The sequence below is a fragment of the Columba livia genome, chromosome 28 (assembly GCF_036013475.1).
Source record: "Columba livia isolate bColLiv1 breed racing homer chromosome 28, bColLiv1.pat.W.v2, whole genome shotgun sequence".
In the NCBI taxonomy this organism is placed as follows: domain Eukaryota; kingdom Metazoa; phylum Chordata; class Aves; order Columbiformes; family Columbidae; genus Columba; species Columba livia.
Genome location: NC_088629.1, coordinates 474,714 through 489,481, shown reverse-complemented (window position 1 = coordinate 489,481; position 14,768 = coordinate 474,714). Strand labels below are relative to the sequence as shown.

Below are 14,768 nucleotides of genomic sequence, written 5' to 3'. Positions count from 1 at the left end.
CATTAAGAAACGAAGAATGCATTTATTTTCTTTTTCTTTCTGATTTTCCTCGGTGGTTGCCAGCGGCCGTGGGGACACCCCGGGCTGGACATAGGCAATACAGAGAAACAGCAACGTTTGTTTTAATGTACCCAGTGAAAGGATTTTCCGGCAAAGTGCTAAAGAAACAGGACGTTACCAGCACGGGGAGGTGCCGGGGTTGAGCTTGTCCTCGGTCTTCCTGCACGGAGTGAAAGGCACTCCTGGCACGCACAGACACCACACGTGCTGTGGCACGCGCTTATTATCCCGATTAACATTTATATAATGGATGACTCCCAGGGCAGTGTTCCTAGGTGGCTAATGAAGGTGAGGGCACATGTTAGAGGACGAACTGTTTGTACCTGGATGTCCTGCTGGTGGAACACAGTGAAGTCCACCCCTTGGTCCTGTGGTGGGTAACCACAGTGGAGAGGGTTTTACCGCCTGCAGATGGAGGTCGGCCTGGTGAAAGTGCTACAGCCGGAGCTGCTCATTTGTGAACCCTAATATTGTTTTAAATTTATGGGTTTCCTTGTGAGAATTTTAGTGACTTTTAATAACTACTCATTGTAACTCTGGTGATATCTTTGAGATAAAAAAAGAGAAGAAACAAGTGTCAGCTAAACTTTTTCAAATTTTATTCTTGAACACACAGGGAGAAAATAAGATTGTAGGAGCCCTTGATGCTCCCGCAGTCACAGTCTGTACGTTTTTTCCCAGTACAGTCCTTTGAACAACCTGGAAACCACAGTCCACTGAACCCATGGAAGAAGTTGTTTGTCCATCCTTGCTCTGGCTCTTTCCATCCAGCTTATCCATCCCCAGGCTGCTCACCTTCTTGGAAGAGGGGACACCCACCTGGCCTACCCCGAGGGAGATGAGTTTTGGATGATTGAAGCCTGTTCCTTGGCAGGGGAAGACCCAGGGGATGTAAAGTGTCAGTGCTGGGGTCAAGCAGGGGACTGCAGACCTCGAATCCGGGGTGCAAAGAGCAGCGACTAGCAGTCAGCTGTGGGGGCGTCGCGTCGCGCGGAAAGTGGCCGTGGGAGCCCCGGCAGTTTGGGTGAGGAGCGAAGCATCCCCTGCGCTGAGCGATGTGCAGGCGTGTGCTGGAGAGACACCCCAGCGCCTCGCTGGCCCATTCTCACTTCACCTGCAGGCAGGGTGGCAGGAGAGGGACCTGCTTTTGCTGTTGCTGGCTGGGATGCAGCGGCAGGGGCCTGGGAGCTGGGCAGCGGTGCTGGGCGGGTGGGCGGCAGCGGCACCGGACGGGCGGGCGGCAGCAGGGGATGCAGGGGCGGCAATGCTGCAGCGGCGGGGGATGCGGTGCCATGGGTGGGCAGGTCTCCTGCTCCACTCGTCTGCACGGCTTGTCGCAGCATCCCGGCTCCTCGCTGTGGGGGGGGCGGTACTGCTGCAGAGGCCGGCGGCGGATTTTCATGGGTGGGGGGCAGACGGGCTGCACGTGGCTCACCTCCACCCGCCGCCGGGGCTTGTTTTGCTGGGATGGGCAGCAGCTCTGGGGTGGGCACGGCTTGGTGGGCTGGCACCCTTGTGGCACGGGCTGGCACCCTTGTGGCACGGGCTGGCAGGACCCCTCGCTGTCGTGGCTGAGGCTGCCAGGGTTGTGGCAAGGACTGCTCATGGGGCTTTTGTGACAGCTACTGGGGCAATCGTGCCATGTCCAGCCCTTCTCGCTGCAGACGGAGCCGCTGCCGCATGAGTCCTGGCCGCTGTCGCCTTTGCTGTGCTGCATCCTGTGCAGAGACGTCCAAGCCCTTGGGGACAAAAAGGAACAAAAAAAGCAGAACCACTGACTTATTTCACTTGTTTGTTTTTGTTTTTCCTGTTTCTATGGAAAAAATGAGGAATCCAAGACAGCTGAGAGAATCCAACTCACCCGGTGACTGGTGTTGGATGGGATGAGCAGAAGTCCGAGTCCCGAGGACAGCGCTGTGGTTGAAAGCTTTTATATGCGGCGAAGCTGCCTTGGCAGTGAAGCATCCCATGGGAATTAATAGCTGAGCTCTGAGTGCCACTTCTGTGTGTGTATTTTTTCTGGCACTTGCTGTTGGATTAATCAGCCGCAATTAGCATCTCCCTTGATGCAATGTCAGCTTAGCTCTTTGCATATGCAGCGGCCATTATCTAATTGGTTCTTCTAAAGGTCATGTTCAAGTACGCTGTTACCTAATGTTAGTCAGATGAAGTCCCGGGATAAGGATACCTGGAATACCGTGATGCTGAGTGATGTGCCCCAAAGGAGTCTCTAGTGGCAGCGGGAAATCCCAAAGAGGTGCAGGAGTCCCCATGCCCAGTCCCACATCCAGGTCCCCAACAGGGTGCTGGAGCAGAGGGGTGCGAACGGCAGCGCTGGAAACATGGTCGATCAATAGGGATTTTTTTATTTTTACTTTCCTGATCTTCCATCTGGAAAATTTTTGGCTTTTGACTTGTTAGTGGAAAGTTGGAATTTGCCGTGAGAAAACATGGGAGGTTTTCCGCTGGCTTAGTGGACGAAGCCGCAGGCTGTACCCTGTTCGTCAGGAAAGGTCTGTGATGCTGGACATGGCGCTTTTTGCCTTCCAGAGCACGGAGAAGCCTGACAGCTGAGGGATCACGGGTGACGTCAGGGCCATGGGGAAGGGCAGATGTTGTTGTCCCGTGTGTAGGACGGGTGACTGGAAGAGGTGAGCTGTAAGTACAGCACCGCTATGCACACCAGCGCATGGGGACACAGGGAATCCCGGTGCCAGGCCGTGGGGGGGATGCGTATTCCCCCGTTTAAATGAATTAATTCCCTTCCGAACGAGCAGCACCTGAGTTGAGTGAGCGGGCACAACACTGAAAGTTGCTTTATGTGCTGCAAATCTGTAACGCAGACGTCACGGCGGAAGGTTCACGTCACGAACCAAACATTTCAGGCTTTGTCAGGAGCAGTGTACACCTTTCTGGCATTTCGGCTTTGACTCATTTTCCCTGTAACTGCTCCAGTTTGCATTTCTGTGGATGCTGAAGGCATTTTTTAAGTACTGGCAAAGAATCTCTCGCAGCAGCCCCAGGCTCAGTGCAGAAGGCATTTCCATGAGCTCACGCGGAGCCTCTCCAAGAGAGGTTGAGAGGTTTGTCGGATGGCGTTTGGGTTTGAATCACCGCGAGAAGCATGTGCAGAATTCAGGGGTGCGGCTGCGGGGCTGTGCCTGCACCCGACAGCTCCACCGCTGCCAAGGCGAATTATCCTCTAGCTTCAGGGAAAATACAATTGCCAAGCAGGAAGCCACGGGACTTGTGTGTAAGGACGGAAAAGACCTTGGAATCTGTTAAAGACCAACAGAACTTTTATTTATGATTTATGATTCATTCCCGCAGTCCCAAGATCATGCTTTCTTAATATGATTTGATATTTTCATGTCAGGAAAGATGTTTTGGAGTCACGTCACTTCCCGTCCCCGAGGTTTTACAAATCACAAAGTGTGAATATTTCATTTCTGAGTCTCTTATCTCAAAATTTGCCACATTTTAGTGGAATGCCAGATGAAATTATAGTATTTCTGCATCCTTCCAGCTAGACTTATATCTCTGTATTTTTCAGCGACTCACTCCCTCCCTGAACCATACAGACTGTGCTTACTGGTCTATTTAATCTTATTGATAAGACACAAAGCCCTTTAGGAAACCTCTTTTAAAGCTTAGCAAATTCGCTGGAAAGGTTTCCATTAACAAACCAGGCCTTTGGCTCCGGCCTCAGGACCACACGGATGTTATGATTGCTGATCGTGTATCTTCAAAGTCTATCATCTCAAAACGGCGTGGCCAAGAGGATGCTCCCATAGCTCAGATAACGTTCTGACTCCAGCAAGCACTGTTTTTCCCCGGATGAGAGCCTGACCCAGGACGTTTACCGCACACGCTGCCGTGCTGGCATCGGTACCATGAGGATCAGCTGAAAAATTCATATTCAGAACCTAAGCAAATGCTGAAAAAGTCCCAGATCAGAGCTCTGGTTTAAAAGATGAAGATGAATGAATGAACACACACCAGAAGTTTGCAGTGTCATAAGTTATAACGTTTATTGTCTTTCATGACTAATTGGAGGTTAAAGCAAGAAAAGGGAGTATGATGAATCAACAGCATTAAACATCCCACACACCAAGAGGAAAATTAACAGCAAGACTAGTGCATACAGAGGAATATCATACTTCTCAGTCGCTAGCAAGTTCAAAGCACATTATACGCATTTGGTGGTTAAAGGCAGACGAAGAAGAAGAGAGATGATCTACAGTCTCTAAGCAAAGGAGGAAGGGTGTTCAGGGCCGTATCCATTCCGTGTCCGACACCAAGTGACGCGGGCGGGAAGCACAGGCAGCGCAGCCACAGCGGGTGAGCGCAGCCCAGCCCGCCCTTCGCCGAGCGCGTTCAGTTGCAGCCGCAGCATCCGCTGTTGTTGTTGTTGCTAGAACTTATGGTGTAGCAGGTTGGCATGGGCATGCAGCAGGACATGGGGTAGCAGCACTGCGAGGGCAGGCAGCACTGCGAGGGCAGGCAGCACTGCGAGGGCAGGCAGCACTGCGATTTGGAGGACTTGGAGCTGCCAAGGCAGCACACGGTGTAGCTGCTGTTGTTATTTCCACCGCAGCATCCACAGCCTCCGTTGGACATGTTGTTGGTAGTGGTGTAGGCAAAGCTGGAAGGAACAGAGTCTGTCTGTGACTTGGAACCGGATATTTGGAAATACAGAATTCATTCAAAGCTCTGTTTATGCTAAATTTGGAGATTAAAGGAGCCTAAACCCTGGTTGCAACTCTTCTATCTGTCTTTTTCCTGTGAAGTAGATGCCCACCTACTTGTACCAGGGCATCTCTAATGCCTTAGCAAGAATCACATAGCACACAGAGTCCTCATTCTGGACCTTCCTGAAATGTTCTTGCTCTCCTTGCTCTCCATGGCCTTACTGATACTCCTTTAGCCTCTCCGTCCTACAAAGTTTGAGCTCATCCACATAATTCCTAGTACAAAGTTCATAAAAGACCCATTTTAGCCAAAGTCCCAGCCCAGACACATGGTTGTATTTGGGTACTGTTTTAAGATACCCATAGAATTTTTCTTTTGTGAAAAGCAAGGAAGATTTAGAGGTTGTCACTTACCCTGTTGAAGAGTGAGGAGAGGTGAAGGGGAGAGAAGACGAGTGAATGAAGTGTGCTGGGCCAGGAGACCTTTTATAGTCCTGGACTCCTTCTTCCTGGAAGTGAGACAGCCACTGACCATTTCAACTTCCCTGTTTACTAACCCAAACCCATACTTTTTAGCTATACGTGTCTCCTGGTATTTACTCTTTGCCTTATTATTTGTGATCACCACCTTTGTTTTGCCTCGTAATTGTTTAACCTGCAGATAATCAAAGGGCTGCTATGAATACTAATGAATTTGTCCTCACTGCAGCCTTGCAAGGGAGCCAAAAAATGCATCCCTGTATCTGTTTAACAAATGCAGACAGTGATGGCCAAAGATGCTAAGGGACTTACTCAGCAGAGGTGGCTGCTGCTGAATCAGTGTAAGAGCCGAAACCGAACCCCTGCGTTGTGTCTTTCGGCCATGTCAGGAGCTATTTCATCAGACTGCTGTTTGAAGCAAACATTTGGAAAATGTCATGAAAATGGGTATGTGTGTTCCTGGTCACAGGACACGCACGTGAGGAGGCAGCAAGAAGACCATGTGTTTGGGATGCGCTGGGAGTCATGCTGGCTCCTGGATCTCAGTCACCTGCACGTGACCCCATGCAAGGTCATCTTGCCGTCACGCACGCTAAGAGCATCTCTGTGATGCCAAAGTCATCTTTGCCCTTTGGCTTGCTTAAACTCTTGCAGATCCTCAGTCTAGGGGGTTTAGGTTTGCATGCGGGTGTCACTAACACAGGGTGCTTCAGTTCCTGCTCTGCTTTGTTGGGACTTCTTTCCTGGGAACATTTCTGAAGACCCTGAGTTGAACTGGCCTCACTACAGTATATTTTGCATTTTAAATAAAAAGGTAAGGGTCAGCACTTCCTGTGCACTGGCAATGCAAGGAACCATGGCTGTGGAGATAGATGTGATGCATTGCAAGTCAACACGTCCCTCCTGCAGCCCCCCCTTGCCCTTGTGTGCTGGAGCCTTGGTTTTGATCAGGACCTCCTCTGCTCAGCTCCTCAACAGGGAGGGAGGGGATGTGGAGCCAGAGGTGGTGCGAGATTCTTTGTGAGAGTTGGAAGTGGGACATGGAGGATTCTGGCGTGGGATGGGAGGGTGGGAGGAGGCTAAAGGTGGAAGAGCTGTGACAGTCACAGAATACTGGTCCTAACTGGGGTAATGAAGCTAAGTGGGAGTCAGGGACTCAGAAGTGATGCAGGAAAAGACATTGTTGAGGTGGAACCATTTTCTGGGAGGGAGAGAGAAAGGGAGGAAGGTCAAGGTAGGGAAAAGCCATGGGCAACTAAGCCAGGGTGGATGAATGCTCATTTAACGCCAGCTGCCGTCTTCCATGCGCTTCGCTGTGGGGCCGAACGCTGACAAGAACACAGAGTATTTGGGAGGAATTTTTTCCACAGCCTGAAATTGCAGCTCACATTCAGAGGCCTCACCACATTGTCCCGAGAGGAGCGCTGCCTAATGAGAGGATGCTGGAGCCTGCCTGGCGAGTTCCTGCCTCCTGCCCGGCATCCTTCGGCATCCCCGGGGTGCTGTGCAGTGAACTGCTCCCGGACGAGCTGCCACCGCCCGAGGACGGTTGTAGGGCCTTGGTTTGCTTTCACAGCACAAGGGGAGCAGATTGCCCCTTTATTGCCACTTCCCCCCTGCTGTAAATGCAGCCAGATCCTTTCTGGGATTTCCGGCATGGGAGTAATCCCTTGAGTGAAATGCTGGAGAAGCAACACGTTTGGTCACAGCTTCTTCAGTCAGAGCAGAACATGCCTGGCATTCGCTTCACAGAATCACAGAATCACAGAATCGACTGGGTTGGAAAAGACCTCAGAGATCATCGAGTCCAACCCTTGGTCCAACTCTAGTCCTTTTACTAGATCATGGCACTAAGTGCCATGTCCAATCTCAGTTTAAAAACCTCCAGGGACGGCAAGTCCAGCACCTCCCTGGGCAGCCATTCCAAAGCCTGACCGCTGTCTCTGCAAAGAATTGCTTTCTAATATCCAGCCTAAATTTCCCCTGGCAGAGTTGAAGCCCATGCCCCCTTGTCCTATTGCTGACTGCCTGGGAGAAGAGACCAATCCCCACCTGGCTGGAACTGCCCTTCAGGTAGTTCTAGAGAGCGATGAGGTCACCTCTAAGCCTCCTCTTCTCTAGACTAAACAAGCCCAGCTCCCCAGCTACCTTCCTAGCAGGTCCTCTCTGAGGAGGCACAGACATGGCTGCCCATGGGAACAGATCAACTTACGAGGAATTGATGGTGCAAAGGGCACATTTTGCCAGCACCTCCAGAGGGAAGTTCTCCTTTGCAAATCCTGCAGCTGCAAGAAGGAGGAATGACCTAGGTGGGCACGTCCCACCTGTAATAGTGGAATCCGGCCTTTTGTGTAACCTGTGTACTCAAATGGGCTCTGGTGACTGGGCTACGGATCCTCACGCAAAGAAGGGACTGGAGAAGAGTGGAAGCACAATCGGTAAAAGGCATGAGATGCAGAACGAGATCTGGGGAGCAGAACTTGGTACCATGTTTGGATACAGCTCTGACACAGACACTCCTTGAAGACACTGGAGATTTCTCACCAATCTTTTCTAACACTTCAACTTGATACTTGGTAACTCAGATATTTTAGCAGAGGCGAGACCTGCTTCTTGTAAATGTTTAACTATTTATAGGGACTGTCTGTAGATTGTAAAGTAGACTTCTAGCTGGTTGAAATACACGGGTCTTTCCTAGATGGGATGTGCCTGTGTCAAACCGTTTCAGAAGAAATTCACATCCTTTACAAGTTGTGTATTACTTTCTTCCCATTTCTTTGCAGGTTTACAGTGAGAGCAGAAATATTGCTCACAGAGCTGCCAGACACTCGGATTCTGTTTGAATACACCCGTGCAGAAGCTCAGGGATGCATCCATTTTCTTTGTGTAGGCAACCCCCCAAGTTAGCACCTACTAGGCAGGACCATCCCGATACTATTAATAGAAGAAAATGGGAAGAAAACATGACAGGTGTGGTGACGCACTCTGGATACACCAGGTAGCAAACAGACAATGACCAGGAGTTTTGCAGGGCTGAACTACAGATTTTATTGGCTTTCAAACAGACTGAAGCAAAACAGTGATGAAAAGAATTAGACATCCCACACACCAAGGGCAAAATTAACAGCGGGATAAATGCTCACACAGGAAGGTCATACTTAGCAGTTGCCACTAACTTCAAAGCACATTACAGGCATTTGGTGATTAAAGGCAGACGAAGAAGAAGAGATGATCTACAGTCTCTAAGCAAAGGAGGAAGGGTGTTCAGGGCCGTATCCATTCCGTGTCCGACACCAAGTGACGCGGGCGGGAAGCACAGGCAGCGCAGCCGCAGCGGGTGAGCGCAGCCCAGCCCGCCCTTCGCCGAGCGCGTTCAGTTGCAGCCGCAGCATCCGCTGTTGTTGTTGTTACTGGTTATGGTGTAGCAGGTTGGCATGGGCATGCAGCAGGACATGGGGTAGCAGCACTGCCTGGGCAGGCAGCACTGCGAGGGCAGGCAGCACGACGACTTGCAGGACTTGGGGCTGCTGTAGCAGCACACGGTGTAGCTGCAGTTGTTGTTATTTCCACCGCAGCATCCACAGCCTCCGTTGGACATGTTGTTGGTAGTGGTGTAGGCAAAGCTGGAAGGAACAAAGAGAGTCTCTTTTTCTCTGGCTGAATTTTCCAGGTGTTTATCCAGTTGAAAGCATGCTCATCCCAAAGTCCATCCCAAACTCCCCAGGGAAGTCTAGAATCCCATGACAGCCTTTCCCTGAGATTTCCAGACTTTTACGTTGGACATCAGTGCATTTGGCACATTGTCCAGCACTGGGTTCCATCAGAGAGAAGCCACCCAAGTGGATCCCAGAACCATTCTCTCAAAATCGGTCCCAAATCAGACAGTACAGGAAATCATGGATGACCTCCTGGAAAAGCGCACAGAAGTACGGTAGATCGTAAACAAAAAGGCAAGTAGTGAGCTCTGACTTACCCTGTTGACCAGTGAGGACAAGTGAGGAGCAGTCAAGACGAGTGAATGAAGAAGGCTGTAGTGGAGAGCCTTTTATATGCTTCAGAGCCGCCCCTCTGGAAATGAGGCATTCTTTGGCAATTCTGACTTCATTGTGTATCACCCGATATGTGCCTTTCACGTGTTTTCTGGTATTTAATCTTTACCTCTTTCTGTTTGCTCTGCACTGTAATTAGCTGTCCATATAAACAACAGGCGCACATTTTCTAATGTATTTGGGAGCTGTAAGGTATTCCCGTCCACTTCCCAAGGAATGACCCTGAGACAGAGACACTTAACAATTTGCCCTGGGGGAGGAAGGAGCTGAAGCAGTGGGAGAACCACGCCTGGAACTGGGGAATGTCACCGCTCGCGTGTCCTCTCTGAGCTTGGTGGGGACTTTGGGGGACCATTGACTGTTTGTCAATGTAGATCCTTTTTTCCTACCTCTGGCTGTGTGGTCGAAGCTAAGACTGAAGAGCTTCTCCTCTCTCAGCCGTGTCCTTGGCTGCTTTGTCCTCACACTCCCTGCTTTTTATTTTCAATGTGCTATTAAGGATTTTCTTAACATTTTCATCCATGGAAGGGATGGATGAAGCCTATATTAAGCAGCTTTCAAAGCAGTCGTGCACAAGTGTTAGATTTCTCCATGTTGTTATCATACACTCAATTTTCTGGGATTGTTTCCAAGGCCCGTGAGGCTGGGATAGCGTGTGTCCAACAGTATTCATGATGATCGCATTCAGTGCTTCACACTAACACTTTGATTCTTTGTCACTGTGTGCAAGCACAAGGCTCGAGACTGGGAATGGAGTCCTGAGTGCACTTCTCCATGTCTTCACCTGCGCCTCGGGAGCCCAGCCAGTATCTCACGAGTGCTCTGAGTTGGGCACCCAACAGGGCTTTTCCAGCAATTACTTACAGCTGTTTTGGCTGAAATGTGCTCAGGCCAAGACTGAGCAGTCAGGAGTGAACAGATAAAATGTTTGGAGTCGGGGCAGATGTTATGAAATGGGCATGAGGATGGGGAAAGGAGCTGTGGCCATATGCAGAGCTAGGACAGCCCCACATGAGACAAAGAAGGTGTTGATGGAGTTTTCACCTGCTGAGAGGAGACAGCAATGTGACACGAGTCCCAGGACGATGATGCAGCTAATATTCACGGCAAATAAAGGCTGCCGTCATGATCAGCAGACTCTGACTGTGAGGTGGCGCGGCGGCAGGAGACACGTAGTTCCTTTCGAAGATGTGAATGTGACCTCCTGTGACACTGGATGGCTCTTCTGGAATTGTCCCCGGGGAAGGATTGTTTCAGCCATGAGATCATAGCCAGATACCTGCCTGCAGGAAGTAATGCCCCTTTGTGTAAACCTCAGCTGTGCTGTCCAATGAATAAGTCATTAGCCGCCTTTTTATCAGGCTTTATTGCCGTCATATTGGCTAAAAATGATCCCTGTGTTAGAAATGGATGTGAACCCTGCAAGGCTGTTGCCAATCAGGGTCTTAAACCTTGAGGAGATACTGGCATTTAATGTATAGTTGGGTCAGAAATAACATCTTCTACAGTAAATACCTTTTACAAGCCTTGCCATACTGTACCATGCCATGCTGTGCCATGCTGTGCCATGCTGTGCCGTGCCATGGTGTGCCATGCTGTGCCATGTCATGCTGTGTCATGCCATGCCATGCTGTGCCATGTCATGCTGTGCCATGCTGTGCCATGTCATGATGTGCCATGCCATGCTGTGCCATGTTGTGCCATGCTGTGCCATGTCATGCTGTGCCATGCCATGCTGTGCCATGTTGTGCCATGTCATGATGTCTTTGTAAACTTCCGTGGTGGTTACATGAATTTGGGAGCTGCAGTACCTTTGTGAACAGGGAGGAACCGGTCATGGCAGCCTTTCCGGCATACGCTGAAACTAATATTCACAAGACTTCCTTAACAAATTGTGCTTCCGATATGGTATAGAATGGTATAGAATATCCTTCTGCCTGTGTATTGTACCCGATTTACCTGTTAACCAAAACCTCCTAAAGCCTGAATAATCTTGCAGGAGAGTTTAACATATGTAGAGCAGATGATTCTAATGCAGACTTTGTGTATGCTCTGAAGGTTTGGTTGAGGGAAGCAATCAAGATAGTGCTTAAGGCATTTTCTTGAGACATGCAATTCAGAGCTCTGTCCCGAATTTTAATGCTAGAGGAAGTCCCAGCCAGGTAGAAAGGATATTGTTGACTCATCTACGTGCTATTTTAGGAATGAAGCTCTTAAGTTGTATGCTAATGCCTGGGTTTCATTCCAGCACTGGTAATCCAGGAATGCTGCGTATGAAAAATCTCTGCTCACATAAAAATAATTCAGTGATCCAAAGTGCTTTCTGAAGTTTTATTTTGAAGATGGTACCTTCTGTTCAGTGAGCAGCCAATTCCTCTCAGTACATACTGAAATACCTATTCCAGTATCAAGCATATGTTCCTATATTCTTTATGAAGTGCTGTGATTTCAGCGGGCTGAATTGCACGCGCTTCATCCAGACTGCGTCAAGTGTTGTTTACCTTAACCATTTAGTTTTATAGTAAAAAAGGAGCTAACTTAGGCAAATGGTCAGCAGGTGCAGGAAAGGATCATACTGCTCTGATGTCTTTAGACATAATTGACGCCAATGGGAAGCATTTCGGGGCAGTTGTTTCCTCAACGTTCTGCTGTGCCTTGGAAGCTTTTCTGTAGCCAGGAGGCTGAAGGCATAGAAAACACGACCAGAATGAGGTTGCACCTGGGCAAAACAGTGTAAGAACAACCAAACACAAGACATTTTGCGTTTTGCTCAATGCTAGGTTTTATTGTCTACAAGTCAAGAGGGAAAATGAAGAATGATCACATTAACTGCAAAGGTATCTCAAGTCCCATACCCAAGAAGAGAATGAACAGCCACACTAATATCTAATACATGTCTTACACAGTGGATAAAATATTCAAGCACATTGCAGATGTTCGATAATTGAAGGACAGAAAGAAGAATTTTGAAAACAAGAAGAAAATCGCTAGACATTTACTCCACCACCACGTGAACCAGAAGTCAATGAGCAGGTTTTCACCTCCTCGTGCCTGCTCTTGTTGCACGCCAGAGATGGGGGCCAGCAGAGCTGATGTTGCCACCCGGAGCTGGCTCAGCAAGACTTCTTGATGGAGGCGCAGCACTGCTGGATCGGTATGGAACACTTCCTCAGCGGAGAGCAGTACTGCACGGGGCTGCAACACACCACCACAGGTTTCTTCACCATGTAGGAGCAGCAAGACAGACGTCCAGAGCAGCAGCAGGGGCAGCAGCCACAGCGGCAACAAGGTTGCACGCAACAGGACTGCTGGCACACCTTGGTACAGCAGACGGACCGCTGGCACGGGTCACAGCAGGACTGCTGGCATGGGTCACAGCAGCTGGATTGCTGGCATGGGTCACAGCAGGACTGCTGGCACGGGTCACAACAGCTGGATTGCTGGCATGGGTCACAACAGGACTGCTGGCATGGGTTACAGCAGGACTGCTGGCATGGGTTACAACAGGACTGCTGACATGGGTTACAGCAGGATTGCTGGCATGGGTCACAGCAGGATTGCTGACACGGGTCACAACACGTCTTCTGGCACGGGTCACAGCAGGACTGCTGACATGGGTCACAGCACTGTTTCTGGCATGGGTCACAGCAGGACTGCTGGCACGGGTCACAGCACTGTTTCTGGCACGGGTCACAACAGGACTGCTGGCATGGGTCACAGCAGGACTGCTGGCACGGGTCACAGCACTGTTTCTGACACGGGTCACAGCAGGACTGCTGGCATGGGTCACAGCACTGTTTCTGGCATGGGTCACAGCAGGACTGCTGGCACGGGTCACAGCACCGTTTCTGACACGGGTCACAGCAGGACTGCTGGCACGGGTCGCAGCAGATGGACTGCTGGCATGGGCTGCAGCAGACAGTCTTCTTCTGGCACGGGTCGCAGCAGACGCTCTGGCATGGCTGGCTGCAGCACACGGTCTTGCTCTTCACAATGGGGCAGCATCCGGTGGAGCACATGTTGACGTAGTGTGGTTGGAGCTGGAAGCACTGAAGACCTGAAACACAATGTACTTTCAGACACAATGCCTCCTTCCGAGTTCTTACATGTGTTTCATTTCGGCATACAAATTCTGCCACCTAGGTCCACAGGTGGTGGCCATATCACACACCTCTTCCTATTTATTTGTCTGGAGTTGCAAAAACAGATCCTTACAGAAATCAAGCTCAGTATCCCAGTAATATTTGTTCATCTTTTGGACCACCTTAGGAACTAACTTTGGTCCACTCATCCGTGAACATCAGCCCCTGAATTTCCATGCCAAGGAGTTTGTTTTCCACTCCCAAGGCCTTTGCTCTTTCTCCAACAACCGTCTTTCAAAATAAACCAACAGGCTCGAAAAATCCGGGTTTCAGAGCGAGCTGTAGATCAGATACAAAGACACGTTTTGACTAATTGCTTGATCAAAACCAAATGAGAACCATTGCGACCAAGGAACGCTGCTAATGGGTCACACTTACCGCGCTGACTGAGAGGTGCAGTTGAGTGAGGAGCAAAGGGACAGGGAGACCTTTTATTTAGCTCGAAATGGTCCTGCCGGAAATGAGGTACCCCACAGCAATTTGTGATTTACGCACTAAGCCTATACTTACTTGTTGAATAGGCCTTCATCTATTTAGTTTTTGTCTCATTGCTTTTGACCAGTCCCTCAATTTTCTGTAATTATCAATTTGTTCAGTAAATTTTTTACAATTTTTTAATGTCAAGTTAATTCTCGTGTGATGCCTGTGGTCTCCTTAAGAGGTGTGTTCCTATGGTTTTGCATATGGTAACGCTGTTGCACTGAGATGCTAGGTGGCTTGTTCAGAGCTAGCGAGTGCTCAATTATCATAAAAATCATAATTAAGATTGAAGAGTGGTGGATTCCAAAGGAATGCAGAGGTCTTATGGATGTCAGTTGCTCTTCAATATGATTTTACTAAACAGAATTCCCGCAAGTGTGATTCTGTAGCCCTGTGTTTTGTGTTTGAATGCAGAAATGGTGAAGCTTGACGGCCTTCTTTGGGTCTCTGGTCATCAGAAGAGCAAATATAGAACAGAAAGCTCTTGACGTCTCATCCCTTGTTGCCTTATCCTACCCTCGGATGGCAAAATACGTGCCCGTGGCCTTGCCAAAATGAGGAATTTTAGATGCAGAGGACTGTGAAAATTCATCATGGAAACTGGGAATAGGGTTTGGGTCAAGTCTGAGTCCATATTTTTCCAGTTCCTTTTTGAGATCTTTAAGTAAAAGCGAAACATTAAACTCGTCTGGAAATTGTGCATCCTGTTTTTGTTTAGCATAACTTGATCTGCAAAATTCCTATTCCATTTTTTAAAGTGTAATATGCCCTCGAGTAATGAAAGATCCACCTAAGGATGTTTTTATTTGAATAACTCCGCGCTCTGTTCTCAGTCAGCCACTGGCGGTCATTAGTGCTGATGTTAA

General features: G+C 49.3%; 2 protein-coding genes across 2 annotated transcripts; both read right to left on the bottom strand.

Moving 5' to 3' along the window:
* Positions 1 to 637: 637 nt before the first annotated feature.
* On the bottom strand, positions 638 to 3,134 carry LOC135576553 (cornifin-A-like). The gene is made up of 2 exons (XM_065042770.1): positions 1,922 to 3,134; positions 638 to 1,799 (listed from the first exon to the last, which is right to left on the bottom strand). Exons 1-2 carry the CDS (start codon positions 2,023 to 2,025, stop codon positions 1,166 to 1,168), a joined length of 738 nt encoding a protein of 245 aa, XP_064898842.1. The 5' UTR covers positions 2,026 to 3,134; the 3' UTR covers positions 638 to 1,165.
* An 8,903-nt stretch (positions 3,135 to 12,037) lies between these two features.
* On the bottom strand, positions 12,038 to 13,933 carry LOC102097120 (keratin-associated protein 5-4). Its single transcript, XM_005512799.3, has 2 exons — positions 13,801 to 13,933; positions 12,038 to 13,337 (listed from the first exon to the last, which is right to left on the bottom strand). Exon 2 carries the CDS (start codon positions 13,297 to 13,299, stop codon positions 12,394 to 12,396), a length of 906 nt encoding a protein of 301 aa, XP_005512856.2. The 5' UTR covers positions 13,300 to 13,337; positions 13,801 to 13,933; the 3' UTR covers positions 12,038 to 12,393.
* Between the last annotated feature and the right edge of the window lie 835 nt (positions 13,934 to 14,768).

What these genes read in the sequence shown, in the direction of transcription:
- LOC135576553 (XM_065042770.1), bottom strand. Translation starts at nt 2,025, where the DNA reads ATGCTTCACTGCCAAGGCAGCTTCGCCGCATATAAAAGCTTTCAACCA. An exon ending in CATCCAACACCAGTCACCGG is followed by an intron (nt 1,800 to 1,921) that starts GTGAGTTGGATT and finishes TTTGTCCCCAAG; the next exon opens with GGCTTGGACGTCTCTGCACA.
- LOC102097120 (XM_005512799.3), bottom strand. Translation starts at nt 13,299, where the DNA reads ATGTGCTCCACCGGATGCTGCCCCATTGTGAAGAGCAAGACCGTGTGC.